Genomic DNA, 16,353 nt, shown 5'->3' with positions numbered 1-16,353 from the left:
CTAGCAATGTGGACTCCACATCTGTGGCTTGGAAAATCAAAGAAATGGCTTTTCTTTTTGGGAAACTTGGGAAAATACCACCCCCCTCCAAAAAAAAAAGCGCTAGCAACTGCATGTTCTTTTTACTTGGGTAAGTAAACCAGACATCTTTGCAACTATATAGCAACACCCTAGCAACATCTTACAAAATCTTAGCTATGTCATAGCAACCACCGGAACACTTTAGCAATGCCCTAGCAACCATCTGGAACACCCTAGCAAAAGAAGAGCAACATCCTAGCAACTAAACCAAATGCTTTAGTAACTGCATAGCAACACCCAACAACCACTCAGAGTACCCTAACATTGTTGACGCCACATCTTAGGCCTAGAAAATCATAGAAATGGCTCTTCTGACTTGGGAAAGTAAACCCTAGCAACCACATAGACATGCCCTAGAAACCACCCAGAATACCTTAGCAATGCCCTAGCAGCTACCTCAATTGTATAACAGCACCCTAACAACTACCTAACAACCTTAGCAATGCCCTAGCAACCACCCACAACACCCTTGCATTGTAGACTCCATATATAATGCCTTGAAAATAACAGAAATTGCTATTTATTTGGGACTTGGGTAATTAAACCCCCAAAACACCCAACCAACCATGTAGCAACACCCTAGGAACCTCCCAGAACACCTTAGCAACTCACTGGCAACCAAATACTTCAGCAATGCCCCAGCAACCACCCAGAGCACGCTAGCATTGTGGACTCCATATCTAAGGCCTCTAAATTAAACCAAAGACACACTCTAGCAACTGCATAGCAATGCCCTAGCAACCACTCAGTATGCCTTAGAGACACCCTAGCAACTACCTCAATTGTAAAACAACACCCTAACAACTACCTAATAATCTTAGCAATGCCCTAGCAACCACACAGAGCACCCTAGCATTGCGTTGGTGGGTTTTACATGGGCAAACTCAATTTTCTCAGAAAATATAAAATTCTGATTGGATTTTTCCGAGCCTCTGCTTTGTTTTAACAAGATGTTTTCAGGAAGTGCACCAAATTTAGTATATGCAATATTTAAACAGTTTAGCACTGTAATAAAGCGATATAACCTTCCATAGACTCCGGTTATAGTTTCTCTTTCCTCTTCTGCAGCAATACTTCACGCTACTGATCATTACTGATGGCGTGATCAGCGACATGGACGAGACACGTCACGCTATAGTTCAAGCTGCCAAGCTGCCCATGTCCATCATTATCATCGGGGTGGGCAACGCCGACTTCACCGCAATGGAGTTTCTGGACGGAGACAGCAGCGCGCTCAGATCCTACACGGGAGAGGAGGCTGTCCGAGACATTGTGCAGTTTGTCCCATTCAGGGACTTTCGCAATGTGAGTGTTTCTCATCCTGATTTCCTCTCTCGATTCTGCACTGCTTCAGTTATATAAGGGTGTTGTCATAGGGTACATGAAGCAATGCTTTTAAAATGGTAATTTCAGTGCCAGGTCAAAAAGTCTTTACCGAGCAGCATTAAACTCTCAATATTATGCAGATGAATTGACCCAGAGGCTTTAGCTTACGCATATAATCAATATTTCTGTTGCCACAGACCTCTGGATAGTTTCTTGTTGTTCTGAAGTGAATCCAATCCTGGATCACGTATGTAAACAGAATCTTCAGTAGGAGTGCGAGTGGGTGGTCTGTGGGCCATGTGATTTCCTCAACAGCAGGAGGGAACGGGCAGCACTCCCTCATTTGGGCTCCATTCAGAGGAAATTAAAATTCATTTAGCTTAGAGAGAATATGGAAGGAAACGGTGCCAACTTTCACCGCTGCGCAAACGAACGTGTCTGCCATTTCTTAGTTTTTATTACATGGAAGTGGATTTAACAATCTAACAAGTGGCCACTGCCAACGTGTGCATCCTCAATGATGTTGTTGCGTGTGTTTGTTGTTCTTGCAGGCTCCGAAGGAAACTTTAGCCAAATCCATATTGGCAGAGCTGCCGCAACAGGTCACACAGTATTTCAAACAGAGGAACCTGTCGCCTAGCAACACAATGCCGGAATAAGCGCTGGAGGCCTGGAGTTCACACTGCATGTTGCCAAAACCTGCTAACTGTTTACAGACCCCCCTTGACCAATTCAATGAACATAGTGCATGTTTTTTCTGTACAGAAGTGTTTTTAGTAAATGTTTTTATTTATTGGTTTATATATAGACAGCATATATGATGACTTACCAATCTAAATTCAACGGCCATTTGTGTGTCTGTCACAAAATATGTAACAGTATTTGGCTGAATGTAACTTTATACTACCATTTTCTGTGTTTTAAGAGAAGTGAAAGCTAAAGAGTACTCTATGTAGTGATTTGTATTTAGTGCTAATCGTATGGTGCCATGGTCAAGGTGTTGTTGATTTTGTACAGTTTTATCCATTGTTTATGTTCCACTCAGGTCAATAAATTTCATTTGAGAAAATCATGACTGGCACACGCATCGCACGCCACACAAACAAACTGATTTGGGAACTGAGGCTCTAGATCTGATTAGCGCTTTACTTGTGAAAATTGCTGCAGGTTGGTAGTGAGTCACAAACAACACCTTCAAATAACAAGTGATCAAGCAACGCTGTGCTTTTAGAACACTTTGCATTGATCACTTTGAGCAGTTTGCTACATTTGATTTTGATTTGAAGTCATAAGAAAAACTGAAGGGCAAAAAAATCCAAAGACCATAGGAACTTTCTTAAAGTCTTATTTTTGCGATTACATGTATGTTATTTCAAAGATGACAGATGTTTGGCTTGTTGCTTTTTTGTCCATAACAAATATCTAAATTATATTTGTAAATCATGATACATTTACTTAAGAAGCAAAATGACAAGATATTATTAAGTAATGTTTTCAGCAAGTTTATGATTAAAACAAGAAAAATACCTGTCAATGTGGTATGAAAATATATTTTTGTTTAAAGCATAGAATCGCTTAATTAAGGGGCCGTGAACTGAGAAATCAAAATTCCCTTCATCTTTTGATATAATGAGGTCATTGTGCTATAAAAACATTGTGGAAGTTTCAAAACTCAGAAAGACAGGTTATGGAATGTGCCACTTTATGACATAATAATGTGGCTAAACACCACCTCGGCAGAAGATCAACGCCTGCTTTTACATTGCTGCCTGTTTAGCCCCACCCACCGATTCGCGCACATAGTAGGCAAATGACAAGAGCCGCAAACGCAGTTCTACGCAGAAACCAAACGATGACCTTTATTTTTAATTAAGAACTCAGTCCTTTGTTCACTTTATTTTACCATGGATTCATTTACAAACAAGGCACAATTCGATCAATAGGATCAAAACAGGACAGAAAATAGCCTATTACTTCTAAATAGTTTTTTGATGTAAAAATATTGATAACGTTATAAGTGGACCTCAGAGAACAGTACAAAATAAAAAAAAATGCAATTCATGACCTCTTTAAATAATTTTCCTTAAGTAAATGTATCTTGATTTAAGACTTTTTAGACATTTGTAATGGAAAACAAGACTATATATATATAATATATATATATATTTTTTTTTTTTTTGCAGTATTAAAGGGATGGTTCACCCAAAAAAATAAAAATTCTGTCATCATTTACTCACCCACATGTTATTCTTGCTCATCAGGCAAGACATCTGAGCTTCTGAGTTTGGCATGTACATACATGTTTATAGTTGAATAAAAGCCTAAATTAAACCTTAAATCTGGTCATCTTATAAAGTGACGTGCCTCTTTAGAAAACATGGAATAAAACTGCTTGATATTTTCGATCTCTATAAACTGCTTGAAAATATTGGGTGGTTGGACTTTCAATGGATGTACAAAAAACTAAACTGAGAGAATTAAAAAAAATAATTTCTGTTTTGAAGATTATTGAAAGTCTTATGGCTTTAGAATGACATGAGAATGAATAAACAAATAGATTTTTACACAATAGACAATAAACACTATTAATGCTGATTAACATAATTTAAAAAAATGTTATTCATACATTAACAAATAAAACAATGCTAAATTTAAAAAAGAATTATGACTGAAATACACAGAGATGCCTTCGAGGGTCAAAATTAAACTTCAGCCTCAAAAAAAACAAACCCCACAGCCTTTCAAGAGGGGAGTAATTCTCCACAATTACCTACAAAATTATTCAGGTCTGGTTCCATTCTCATATGGAAATTTTTCACAATCCATTAATTTTTCCTCACTGAATATTCAGTTTCACTCAGAAACTCACATTACAGAACTAAAATGCGTTGCGAATGCAGTTTCATGTTAATAAGAACTGATAAAAAGAAAGAAAAAGCACAAATTCATGAGAAACACCTTTATTTGCCATTCTGTCATCATGGTTATTTTCCAGCAAACGGTCACACATATGGACAGAGTTCATGAAAATTCCAGCATTCAGCAGCACTGCAGCATTTTGTCTTAACAAATAAACGTCAAACAAACAAAAACTCAATCAAGGCATTTAATCTTATTGAAACAAGCCCGTAATATCTGCTTTGTCCTGTGATGGTGTCTGAGATTTGGACTAAATGTTTCATGTCTTCTTGATCCACAGCTGTCAGTCAGTCAGTCAGTGTCCCCTTGGCCACTAGAGCTCTGCAGAAACCGCAAGGGTGGGTAGATGGGAAGGAGCGTCACCAGGTTAAGCTGCCAGGGGTTTAAACTGTATGGAACGTAATATGAGGAGGATGGGGGAAGTGTCATGTTTTGAGAGCACAAGACATCAACAACCACAATAGAAATTAACATTGCAGCCTTTAATAAACATCAAGCAAATAACCAAACAGACTTATCCAAAAGTGAAACACTTAAATAACGGATACCTAGAGCTAAATCGATTTAGACAATGCACCGCTGAGAAGGCAAGGGGGCGGCACCCAAGCCTTGGGCAGCACAGGTGAGGGAGAGAGTGATATTGAGTGAGTGTGATCTGTCAGTGTGTCTATCTGAAGAGCCTGTGGCGCTTTATGGGAGAGCCAATCTCGTCCACGCTACCTTCGCTGTCGCTGCTGGACTCTGAGTCGCTGCTGCCCGAGTAAGCGCCGAGCCCTGGCAGGATGCCCACGCATACAGTGGCGGAGGGCAGGTGGAGGACGCCCGCACCGGGGGATTTGAGCTCCACCGCCTCCTGATCTGAGAACACAAAACAATACATGCACATAGAGCGCACGCAGTCTCTGGTGCATTTCACATCTAACGCTGCAGGTTAATATGGCAAGGCCAAGCAATTTCTCCTGATTTCTAACGGTAACTATTACACTACTTTTACATTTTCTCTGGTTAGGTATAGGAATATGCCAGGTTAAATGCAACAGAATTTTATTTGTCAGTTGTAAAAACAAGTGCACTTGTAATGAAAGTCTATAGGGAAACCATTGTACACTACTGTTCAAAAGTTTGGAGTCAGTAAGATATTTTAGCATTTATGAAAGCAGTTTCTTATGCTCAATAAGGCTGTATTTGTTTAATCAAATAATACAGTAAAACAATCTACTATTTAAAATATTTTCTTTTTTAATATATTGCAGATCTTTTTTTACGCTCAAACAGCAACATTACAGACTAACTAAAGTTGAAAAAGTGAAAAAGCATAATAGGACCCCTTTAAATATAATTTATTCCTGTGATGGCAAATTACTCCAGTCCTCAGTGTCACATGATATGATCCTTCAGAAATCATTGGTACTCAAACATTTCTTATTATAATAATATATTTTAAAAGCATTTGTGCTGCTAAATATTTTTGTATAAAATTATAAAAATTTTTAGGATTTAAGTTTAAAAGAACAGCATTTATTTATCATTAATGTTGAGTTCTTTAATTTAAAAAAAAACCTCAAAAGAATAAAGTAGATATTTTTCATACAATTTAATGCATCCTCGCTGAATTAAAGTATTAATTTCTTAAAAATTACTGACCCCAATCTAGTGTAGTGTACATATAACATGGTGTTTGTTTTTGACAGTCAAGTCATAAATTTCTGCTATAAAAGACAGAATTGTGTCTTAACTTGTATTTAGTTATTAGACTCCTAAAACATTAAAAAAAATGAGTTTCACAGTGGGATTTTTATGAACACTTCCCTACCTTTTTTTAACAACTATAATCTGATACATTTTAAAAGCAATTAAAACAGTACGACACAATTACATTTATAATAATGATCCGAAAATCACTTTACATAATTACATTATGTAAAGCCAGCATTATACTACATTGCTCACCTGTCTGACTGCCATTGCCGGCGACAGACTCCTCTGCTTTCTGCTTTTTACTCCCCTCTGAGGACTGAGACGAGCTGTACAAAGACAAAAATGAATCACAAATAATTATACATGAAGATTATTATTATTATTATTATATACACTGAACAAAATTATAAACACAACACTTTTGTTTTTGCCCCCATTTTTCATGAGCTGAACTCAAAGATCTAAGACTTTTTCTATGTACACAAAAGGCCTATTTCTCTCAAATATTGTTCACAAATCTGTCTAAATCTGTGTTAGTGAGCACTTCTCCTTTGCCGAGATAATCCATCCACCTCACAGGTGTGGCATATCAAGATGCTGATTAGACAGCATGATTATTGCACAGGTGTGCCTTAGGCTGGCCACAATAAAAGGCCACTCTAAAATGTGCAGTTTTACTGTATTGGGGGTCCGGGGGGTCCGAAAACCAGTCAGTATCTGGTGTGACCACCATTTGCCTCACGCAGTGCAACACATCTCCTTCACATAGAGTTGATCAGGTTGTTGATTGTGGCCTGTGGAATGTTGGTCCACTCCTCTTCAATGGCTGTGCGAAGTTGCTGGATATGGTCAGGAACTGGAACACGCTGTTGTATACGCCGACATGTCCGGTGTATGCTGGCCATGCAAGAACTGGGATGTTTTCAGCTTCCAGGAATTGTGTACAGATCCTTGCAACATGGGGCCGTACATTATCATGCTGCAACATGAGGCGATGGTCGTGGATGAATGGCACAACAATGGACCTCAGGATCTCGTCACGGTATCTCTGTGCATTCAAAATGCCATCAATAAAATGCACCTGCGGACCCCCCCAATACAGTAAAACTGCACATTTTAGAGTGGCCTTTTATTGTGGCCAGCCTAAGGCACACCTGTGCAATAATCATGCTGTCTAATCAGCATCTTGATATGCCACACCTGTGAGGTGGATGGATTATCTCGGCAAAGGAGAAGTGCTCACTAACACAGATTTAGACAGATTTGTGAACATAGAAAAAATAGAAAGCTAGAGTTTTTTTTTTTTAAATAAAAAAAAAAGAAGATAAATAGATAAAGTAGAATTAAAATAGAATAGAAAGTGCTAGAGGGTCAAATAAAGATGGAACAGATGTGTTTTTAGTCATTTCTTGAAGATGGCTAAGTACTGCTTGGATTGAGTTGGGCAGGTCATTCCACCAGGAGGGAACAGTTAATGTAAAAGTTTGTGAAAGTGAAAAAAATAAATACAGTATACTCATTTAAATAAACACATTGTGGCAAGTTTGTCCTTTTTGCACCTGCGTCGTTTAACTGCCCCAGCCAGCAGGTGGGCCTGAGACAGGTGACTGGTCTTGTGCTCTGAGGGTTTGGGTCCTGCCTTTTTCTCTGTCTCCTTCTTCTGGTTCTCAGTGGTTGCCAGTTTCTGCAGAGCGCTGTGAGGTTAATCGGTTAAGGAGAAATCACTGACATACAATTAAACAGTGAGAAAACATCACAGCAACACATGACAACCGACTTTCTGCCACTGCTGTTGTGGTAAGCCACTTGACAAAGGCAGTTTTTCCTTTTATACTGAATCTTTCTCTTAAACCTACAATAACATCTGGGAGGACATATTTGACCTCAACTTCAACAGAATGCAAACAGAACAAAACCCACAGACATATGAGGAAGATCAGACAAAGAGGGCAACCGCTCCTAAAAGTCAAAGTCACCACAGAAGCCACCACAGAAATCAAACCTACTTCCTTTCACTTACAGATGGCCTAAAAAGGTGACACACTTGCAGGTAAGACAATTTGGTGCCTCCACGAGAGGCAAATTCAATAGAATTAGGGCACATTACTCTATTATGCTGCAGATCATGGCTCTCGACAGTGCATTTAGATGCAGTTATCAAACCCTGAGAAAGGTTTCAGTTGCCACGACAACGCATCCTCCAACCTTCTATCTACAGTTATACCTGATTGGCAGAAGAGAAAGGCCACTGCTGATTATGTCAGCTGTTCCATGATGAAAAATCAATTTTATGATATGGATAAAAGCAGGGCGTTTGACTGATAGTTTAATGCAACAAAATCGTGCTAATGTGGCACAACCTGTTGACTTCATAGTTCATTGTATATAATGTACACACACATAGGTATATCCTTGTGGGGACTCAAAAGGTGTAATGGTTTTTATACTGTACAAACTGTATATTCTTTTTTCATTATTAAAAAAACGAATTCTGTGTGATTTATAAGCTTGTTTCCCCATGGGGACCTCAATTTAAGGGATAGTTCACCCAAAAATGAAAATTCTGGGTATGTAAGTAACCATAGTAACTTGCTCTCTGAAGATTTGGCATATATAACAGTTATCTGTATAAATTATAAAACACTATGACAAGGTAATGTTTAATTTATTACATTATATATATTTATTTATTACATTTCATATCATCTCACACATGGATCGGCATTTTCTATAATGTCTAAATTCTAAATCAAAATACATATCTGATATGACTTAATATATAATTAGCATCAAACAAACAATATAACTAATATTCTCAAGGATTAAAGATTAAATGGAAAAAAAAAAAAATTGTAATGGTTTTTATACTGTACAAACTGTATATTCTTTTTTCATTATTAAAAAAACGAATTCTGTGTGATTTATAAGCTTGTTTCCCCATGGGGACCTCAATTTAAGGGATAGTTCACCCAAAAATGAAAATTCTGACTTAATATATAATTAGCATCAAACAAACAATATAACTAATATTCTCAAGGATTAAAGATTAAATGGAAAAAAAAAAAAATTTGATTGCACAACCATCAATTAGGGGGCGATATGCACTAAGCATGTAAACAACCATTGAACAAAAGAAGAAGAAAGAGCTTTTTCTTAGTGTCCGTTTCCATAGTGATTCATGCTCTGTTGAGAATGTCTTGAGTCTTAACCAGGTACACTGTGTGTTGAATGAACTTACCCCCGGACGCGTTTTTGGAACCACATACCTCAAGTAAGCAAGGTTCGGGGTTAATCAACCGAAAGTTCAGGGTTTTAGCTGACGGTAAGTTAACCGTGCTTTCTGGAATACACCCTAGATCTGTTTCCTACCTTGTTGTGATTTGATCTGAACGAAAACAGCGTATCCGTGTGATGCAGCTGACACAGAACAGCATAAGCTGTTTACATCCAGCAAATACTCTCCAAAATGCCGCTACAGGGTGACGTGGAGGAGACAAATTTTTTTTTCTTTTGTGCACAAAAAGTATTCTCATAGCTTCGTAAAATTAGAGTTGAACCCCTGATGTCACATGGATTATTTTACAGATCTCCTTGCTACGTTTCTGGACTTGGGAGCATTTCAGTTGTATTGCTGTCTATGCAGGGTCAGACAGCTCTCAGGTTCCATCAAAAATATCTTAATTTGTGTTCCGAAAATGAATGAAGGTCTTATCGGGTTTGAAACGACATGAGGGTGAGTAATTACAGAATTTGAATTTTTGGGTGAACTAACTCTTTAAGTCCCCACAGGGATAGAAAAACAAGACCACACACACAACAATACTGATACAAAACATGATTCAATTAATCTATGGATTCATAAGACTGATTCAAACAATCTTTTAGAACTATTCATTCCAAGAACAAGCTCAAAAGAGTAGTTTGTTCGGCAATCGTTTTATGTAGTGCTGTGTGCTTGCGTGCACCCCGCGAGGACAACTCGTCAGAACGACGCGCCTTGCCATTATTTTGGGCTACATTGCATCAAATTGAACAAACTGCAAACTCACAACTCAGGTAAAGTATGTTTTCTTTTCTGTGGCGCTGGAAATTCAGCAGCGCGCTGCCGCATTCCACTGCTCTCCGCGGGAAACGAGAAACAAAGGGCCTTTACGCCACATTTCGCTACTTTTTCAGCCTCTTGCGCATGAGCGCTGCGTTTTTAAGACGCCTTAAGTTAACTCAACTCTCTGGTATTGTTCATTTGGGAGTCACAGTTATGTTGTTTGCGGTCAAAACTGATTGGAGGCCATAATCGCGAAATTATTTTATTTTATTTTTACATTACATTACATTATTTAGTCATCTAGCAGACCCTTTTATCCAAAGCGACTTACAAATGAGGACAATGGAAGCAATCAAAATCAACAAAAGAGCAATAATATACAAGTGCTATAACAAGTCTCAGTTAGCTTAACGCAGTACACGTAGCAATGGTTTTTTAAATAATATAATAAATAAAAAGAAAACCGATAGAATAGAAAAAGAATAGAGCAAGCTAGTGTTACAGGTCTTTTTTGCTTTTGTTAATTGTATAAAAAATGAAAAGAAAACAGATAGAATACAAAAAGATTAGAAAGCAAGTCAAGGGGCAGAAGGGGTGGTACGGGCTGGTCTGGAAGACAAGGGGTAGACAGTGTCTAAACAAGATGTAAGAGTGGAGCAGAAAGTATCAGTAGCACTGTTAGCATCAAAAGATGCTAACAGTTTAGGGGAAGGAAGTGAAGATTTTTGTGAGATGAATATACTATATTTCATTTCAATAATGTTGTTTTCTTTAATATTTTGCATTTTGAGTGTATTTCATGTTACTAATTAATATTCATATCTAAATTATGGGCTATATTCTATATAAAATGTAAAAAAAATTATTTGTATATAATTTTTCAATTAACAGTATTTAAGTTAAAAATAGAGCAAAAGTATTTAAAATCCATTGAACTGAGGCAGATTTGTTCCACCTTGTGGGGAAAAAAATAAAGAAAATCATCTGTAATACCATGGTGTAGCCATTAGATGCGTGTATAGCCATATAGCCTATATTCAGTGCTGTGTATTCCTTAGTTACTGAGCAGTGTTTTCAGGCATAATTGCTTAAGTTTTGTCACCCCTTCATTGCTGTGCACTTTTTTTCTGCATTTGTAGACTGTACACACAAAAACATCTCTGTATTTTTGCCTATTTCCCATTCATTTCCTATGGCAGTCATTTTTGACCGCAAACAACACAAGTGTGACTATTTTTTTTTATGAACATTTAGCTTTTTTTAATAAAGTTTCGTACCTTTACAAACCGAGTTTCGTACCATTACGTTGAAGTAGCGATTTTTTAAATTTCCCCAAAAAAAATTTCGGCCTAAAATGACCGAACAACACCATAGGATTAAAGAAGTTCAAGTTCAACCTTGCCTTATTATTCATTCTATTCATTCCATAGAAATTTTGAACAATATTTCTATGGTTATATCAATTAAACTTATATACGTGAAAGGTTTTGCTTGACAAGGTATCATTAGAGTGCAAAAATATCTAGCTACAAAACTGCTTTAAACTGTATGCATTCAGACTGACTGTTTTGTAAACCTCTAAGCCATTCGCCAAGCCTGCATGAATTTCTGTCGAAGCAGTGCGGAAAGCAAAACTCCCTGTCAATTTTTTTAAGAACCATGACAGCAATATTGTGTACGCTTTAAGGTGCAAAAGGATATCCTGTATGCCTTTATCTCCTGGGCTTCCTCGTCCCGTCTGTGTTTCTCTATTAGAGACTGCTTCCGCGAGACCTCGTCAAGAAAGCTGGTCTCATCTTCATCCAGGCCTTTAACCATGTTCTCTGTGGAGGAACACAACAACAGAATTATAAAGACTCCATTAGTGGTTCAAGAACCGCTAACAGAACCAAGCATCATGAAAAAGATGCATGACCACCATGCTTGCAAATCAAGAGATGTGGCCCTTGGAATCAGCGGAAATAGGAGCAGCAATGGTCGCTAGGGAGACCGAGAGTGGATTTGTCACCAGAGATACGGAGACGAAGCCGAGATGCTAAGATCATACCAGTCTCCCATCAGCACCCGCAAGAACAGACCTGCTCTTGATCTCCACCACTCCCATCTGTTCAAACTCAGACACCCACCAACATGCTCAAACCAGCGCATGTTGTGCGCACGCACGTTTTCGCACAAACAGTGACAGATAAACCCCAAAATGAGGTCACATTTAGACGAGAGCCCCCTGAGACGATGTGTGTCATCTGAAAGATGTTTTTGATAAAAATAAAGGGATGAATATGGGAGGAAAGCAACATGAGGGCTTACTGAATTTGAACTGCTCCTCATATTCTTCCTGTTTCTTGTCTTTCTGCTCTTGTAGCTTCTCGTACAGAGATCGGGGGTCGTACTTCTCCTCAGGGGCCTCTATGGTGGAGTGAGAATGAACACAATCAAAACTTGGCAAATGCATCGGGGGAGAACTAATGTGTGTCATTAAGCCTGCTGTTAATTTGTCTGCTTGGTGCAGACAAAGTGAACGTCTCACCCTCTGGGTCATCTGGCTTGCGGACCTTCTCCCATTCCTCCTGCCTTTTTTTCCGTCTCTCGTCTAATTCAGACTCTGACACAAACTTCCGGCTGAGGTCCACACCATCTGCCATGGCAGAACCTACACAACACATTAATATTTTATATGTTATTATGTGGCAATCATCACATATATACAAAAATATATTTAGCCCATCAAAACTTACCTAAATGCTGTTTATTTAATCAGGATAAACACTTTAGGTAGATCATAAAGTCATCTGCAGTAGATTCTGTTCAGAGATAGAGAATAAAAATATGTGATAATTAAAAAAAAAAAATGTTTTACCCATCATTCAAGCAGAACTAATGAAGGCTGACTCATAAAACTTTTAAAGATCAATGCCTTTTCAAAGAGAAATACACATGCCTCTAACTAGTCATTTTAAATGTGAAGCACAATATTATTTAAGCTCCAAGTCCAAGAGATATATAATGGATCCAGAAGATAATTAAATTTTTGTCTGAGCAATGTTGACAGATTTGGCAAGAAAAGGTAAACACTGCCCTCTAGTGCTGGATTTGAACAGTGAACGCAATAGATCCCAGATACAAAGTCACTTATTTTCGTGCCTAATAGCTATTTAAACTGCAAACTTATTGAAAACAAACAAATATTTGAAAAGTGTTTATCCAGTATAATGCATTTACTCCATATAAATGGGGCTAGAAACACTCTGAGATGGCTAAATATATTAATAAAAGAAAAATCTATCTGGCTCAAACCATAGTTTATCAACACTTTCACTCAGTGTGTAATGTGGATGATAAAAACATAAATCATGAAGTAGTATTGTGATAAACATCAAAACAAGAACACATAATACGACACATATGATGTTATGTGCAATATGGTTAAGAAAGGTTAGAGACTCGGTACCGTTACTTTATTTGGAATATATGCAAGAAACACTGCAATACTACTCTGCAATAGACAGCAACGCAGCTTCAGTGCCTGACATTGATCTGAAGTAGAGCGTGCGAGTCTTTGATCGCACTCATTGGATCAGAAAGCAGTGTTATTTATACGGCGACTGGTTTAAAACACATTATGTAACCTTAAAGTCGGTTTGTTTTACATGTCAGACAAATAATGCTAGAAGTGGAAAAAAAAGACGAGGAATAAATAATTATTTCAAGAAGGAAATGCACTCAGATATTTACCTAGTCCGGTTTTGTGTCCCTGTAAAAGGATCCCCTCAACAACAAGCTGCTAAAGGCACGTAGTTCCTACGCACGAACTATTGGCTCATGGGAAATGCCTACGGCTGCGACCGAAAGCTCTAAAATGCTGCCTTCGGAGGACGCATTCCAAGGCATCAAGGCACGTCCGAATCCTGAGGTAGATATGTGGGGGCGTGTTAGAACGAGCTGTTTTAGGTGGGTGTGGCTGACTCTTAACTTTTATAAAGAATATCTCTTTGGATTTGAGACTTTAGTCTTTGCAAATTTACAGATCTTCTTTATGCACCAAGAGCTTGTAACACTCCAAAGAGAGAGGAAAAAATGAAATCGCATCATATGACCCCTTTAAGTTTTCGGATGCAGCCGTAGTTTTCATGGGAGTTATTTTTTTCCTCAAAAGTACAAATCGTTTCTTTACGGGTAAACTTTTCAATTAGGGGACAGTAATAATCGAATGCACATTTAAATTAGTTGTTAATTTTATGTAATTTCAATGTTCTGTCAGTCAATGATAGTCATTCAATCTTTCCAGTTAAGTAATATGGTAAAGAATGCATATTTTTGGCGTATTCGCTTGTATGAATAAGTTATTAGAGTTACAACATATCTGAAATGCCTTGATTTTTATAGCTAAAACAAAAGCGGGCTAGACACTTGGCACATGCACATATACACAAACAAAACGAAAGCAAAAACTGTATGACAAAGATAAATGTTATACAAGGGATTTATTACTTTCAAATTTGCAATTTGTTTACACAACGCTAGGGTGACCATACGTGCCATTTTCCTAGGACGCGTCCTGGCCAGGATTTCTATATTGCTTTGATTCAAAGTACCTCGACAGCGTTTCGAAAACACAAGGAACCGATGTCATATAGTGATGTCCGGTTCGTGAACGAATCGTTCGATTTAACCGGTTCTTCTTAGTGAACCGGTAGGGTTATGGTTTCTGCGCTGATGACAACTCATTTATTTACTTTATATCTTCAAGACTTAAATCCTCTTATGCACATCACTGCCTGTTACTGTATTTGGGTGCTTAGTTGCAAAACTTAATTGTAAACTTTTCAGATCATGATTATGTTTTAACTGACTGAAGTTATGATTACTGACTTTATATATTTGAATGTGTATTTTCATCCCGGCCCGGGACGATAGACTTGATATCATTACGTCATCGCGAATGACGTCATTACGTTAGGGCGTAAAAGAACTGATGAACCGTTTTTTTGAACCGGTTCATTGAAACGAACTGTCCGAAAGAACCGGTTCGCGGAAAAGAACCGGACTTCCCATCACTAATGTCATACACCGATCGGTCTGCACACGCAAACAAAGCCAAACCCTAGATATTTTAGGCAATATAGAAATCCTGGCCAGGACGCATCCTGGGAAAATGGCACGTATGGACACCCTACACAAAGCCCTCTCTTGAGGATAATTTGTTTTGTTTTACTGGTTGCTGGGAGGGGTAGGGCCCAGCATCATGTGCTGGAGAGAAATATGCAATGACACACAACGAATCGTTCTTTTCGAATCATATCTTTTTTAAAGGGGTCATCAGATGCTCATTTTGCACAAGTTGATATGATTCTTTAGTGTCTTAATTAAAAGTCTATAGCATACTTTGGTTAAAATTTCTCAATGTTAGTGTAAAAAAACACATTTTTAAACCTGTCAAAATCAGCTCTGTTTTTATCAAGCCATTATAGTCCATGTTGCTTTAAATGTTAATGAGCTCTGCTGGCCCCGCACCTCTCTTCCGTGCTGCTCTCAGAGAGACTGTTTACTTTAGCCGCATTCATCGTGAAACTTGCTAATTAGCGCATTATTAGGAAAGGTGATTTGCAAAGATTCATAAAAAACCCTTATACTCACTTCTTCTGTAGATGAGGCTGGATCACGAATGATTCGAGCGAACATAGATGCATTTAGGCTGATCGGGAGTGGCGCATTCACTTCAAAGCGAAAGTAACGTTAATCCTCTGCGTCTTAAGCAGCTTAGATGTCGGGAGTAAATGACGACTGCTATGTTCACATACATTTATGTTCAAACAACTTGAAAAGTGAATTTTGCATCCGATGACCCCTTTAACGAACCGACTGAACTGGTTCACAATAACCGATTGAATGATTGATCGTGAATAGGACTGAGCCGGTCGGAACCGATCGGATCTTTCCAGCTTTACTTCTTTTACTGCAGTGCACACACGCATGAGGAGGAGGAGCCTATACTAATCCACCACAGAGTCCGGAGTGTTTCTTAATTAAAGACGCACTGACCAAATGACAATACATTACAACTTGATGCATCAACTTTTTTTTCTCCTCCAGATCAGTAGGGAAACCATATATTCACATTCCTTTCTGTGAGTGAGCACTCCCATGCAGCACAGCAAACAGACTGTTCAAGGACAACATGCTTTATAGTTTATTATAAATGTATAAATCGATTGCTGTAAATAAGTGCATAACAAAAGTCAACATACATAAAATACATGATTAAATGTGTAAAAATGTTTTAAGTT

At 38.0% G+C, this 16,353-nt stretch overlaps 2 protein-coding genes across 4 annotated transcripts in view; one reads left to right on the top strand and one right to left on the bottom strand.

Moving 5' to 3' along the window:
- Positions 1 to 2,476, top strand: part of cpne2 (copine II) — a 29,417-nt gene extending 26,941 nt beyond the window's left edge. The window contains exons 15-16 of the mRNA XM_016550579.1: positions 1,150 to 1,386; positions 1,959 to 2,476. Coding sequence (XP_016406065.1) covers positions 1,150 to 1,386; positions 1,959 to 2,066 — 345 coding nt within the window. The 3' untranslated portion in view covers positions 2,067 to 2,476. The remainder of the gene's footprint in view (positions 1 to 1,149; positions 1,387 to 1,958) is intronic.
- A 1,875-nt stretch (positions 2,477 to 4,351) lies between these two features.
- Positions 4,352 to 13,911, bottom strand: psme3ip1 (proteasome activator subunit 3 interacting protein 1). 3 transcript variants are annotated; one of them, XM_016550578.1, is made up of 9 exons: positions 13,802 to 13,910; positions 12,805 to 12,870; positions 12,597 to 12,719; positions 12,377 to 12,475; positions 11,771 to 11,892; positions 7,584 to 7,720; positions 6,277 to 6,350; positions 5,047 to 5,184; positions 4,352 to 4,714 (listed from the first exon to the last, which is right to left on the bottom strand). In XM_016550578.1, exons 3-9 carry the CDS (start codon positions 12,709 to 12,711, stop codon positions 4,710 to 4,712), a joined length of 690 nt encoding a protein of 229 aa, XP_016406064.1. In that variant the 5' UTR covers positions 12,712 to 12,719; positions 12,805 to 12,870; positions 13,802 to 13,910; the 3' UTR covers positions 4,352 to 4,709. The 3 variants fall into 3 exon arrangements, with proteins under 3 accessions (XP_016406064.1, XP_016406063.1, XP_016406062.1); XM_016550577.1 differs by having other exon boundaries at positions 4,352 to 5,184; positions 13,802 to 13,911; XM_016550576.1 differs by lacking the exons at positions 12,805 to 12,870; positions 13,802 to 13,910 and having other exon boundaries at positions 4,352 to 5,184; positions 12,597 to 12,732.
- Between the last annotated feature and the right edge of the window lie 2,442 nt (positions 13,912 to 16,353).

The sequence above is a fragment of the Sinocyclocheilus rhinocerous genome, unplaced genomic scaffold, assembly GCF_001515625.1.
Source record: "Sinocyclocheilus rhinocerous isolate Xijiao unplaced genomic scaffold, SAMN03320098_v1.1 scaffold1938, whole genome shotgun sequence".
Lineage (NCBI taxonomy): Eukaryota > Metazoa > Chordata > Actinopteri > Cypriniformes > Cyprinidae > Sinocyclocheilus > Sinocyclocheilus rhinocerous.
This window is presented reverse-complemented; position numbering and strand designations above follow the sequence as displayed.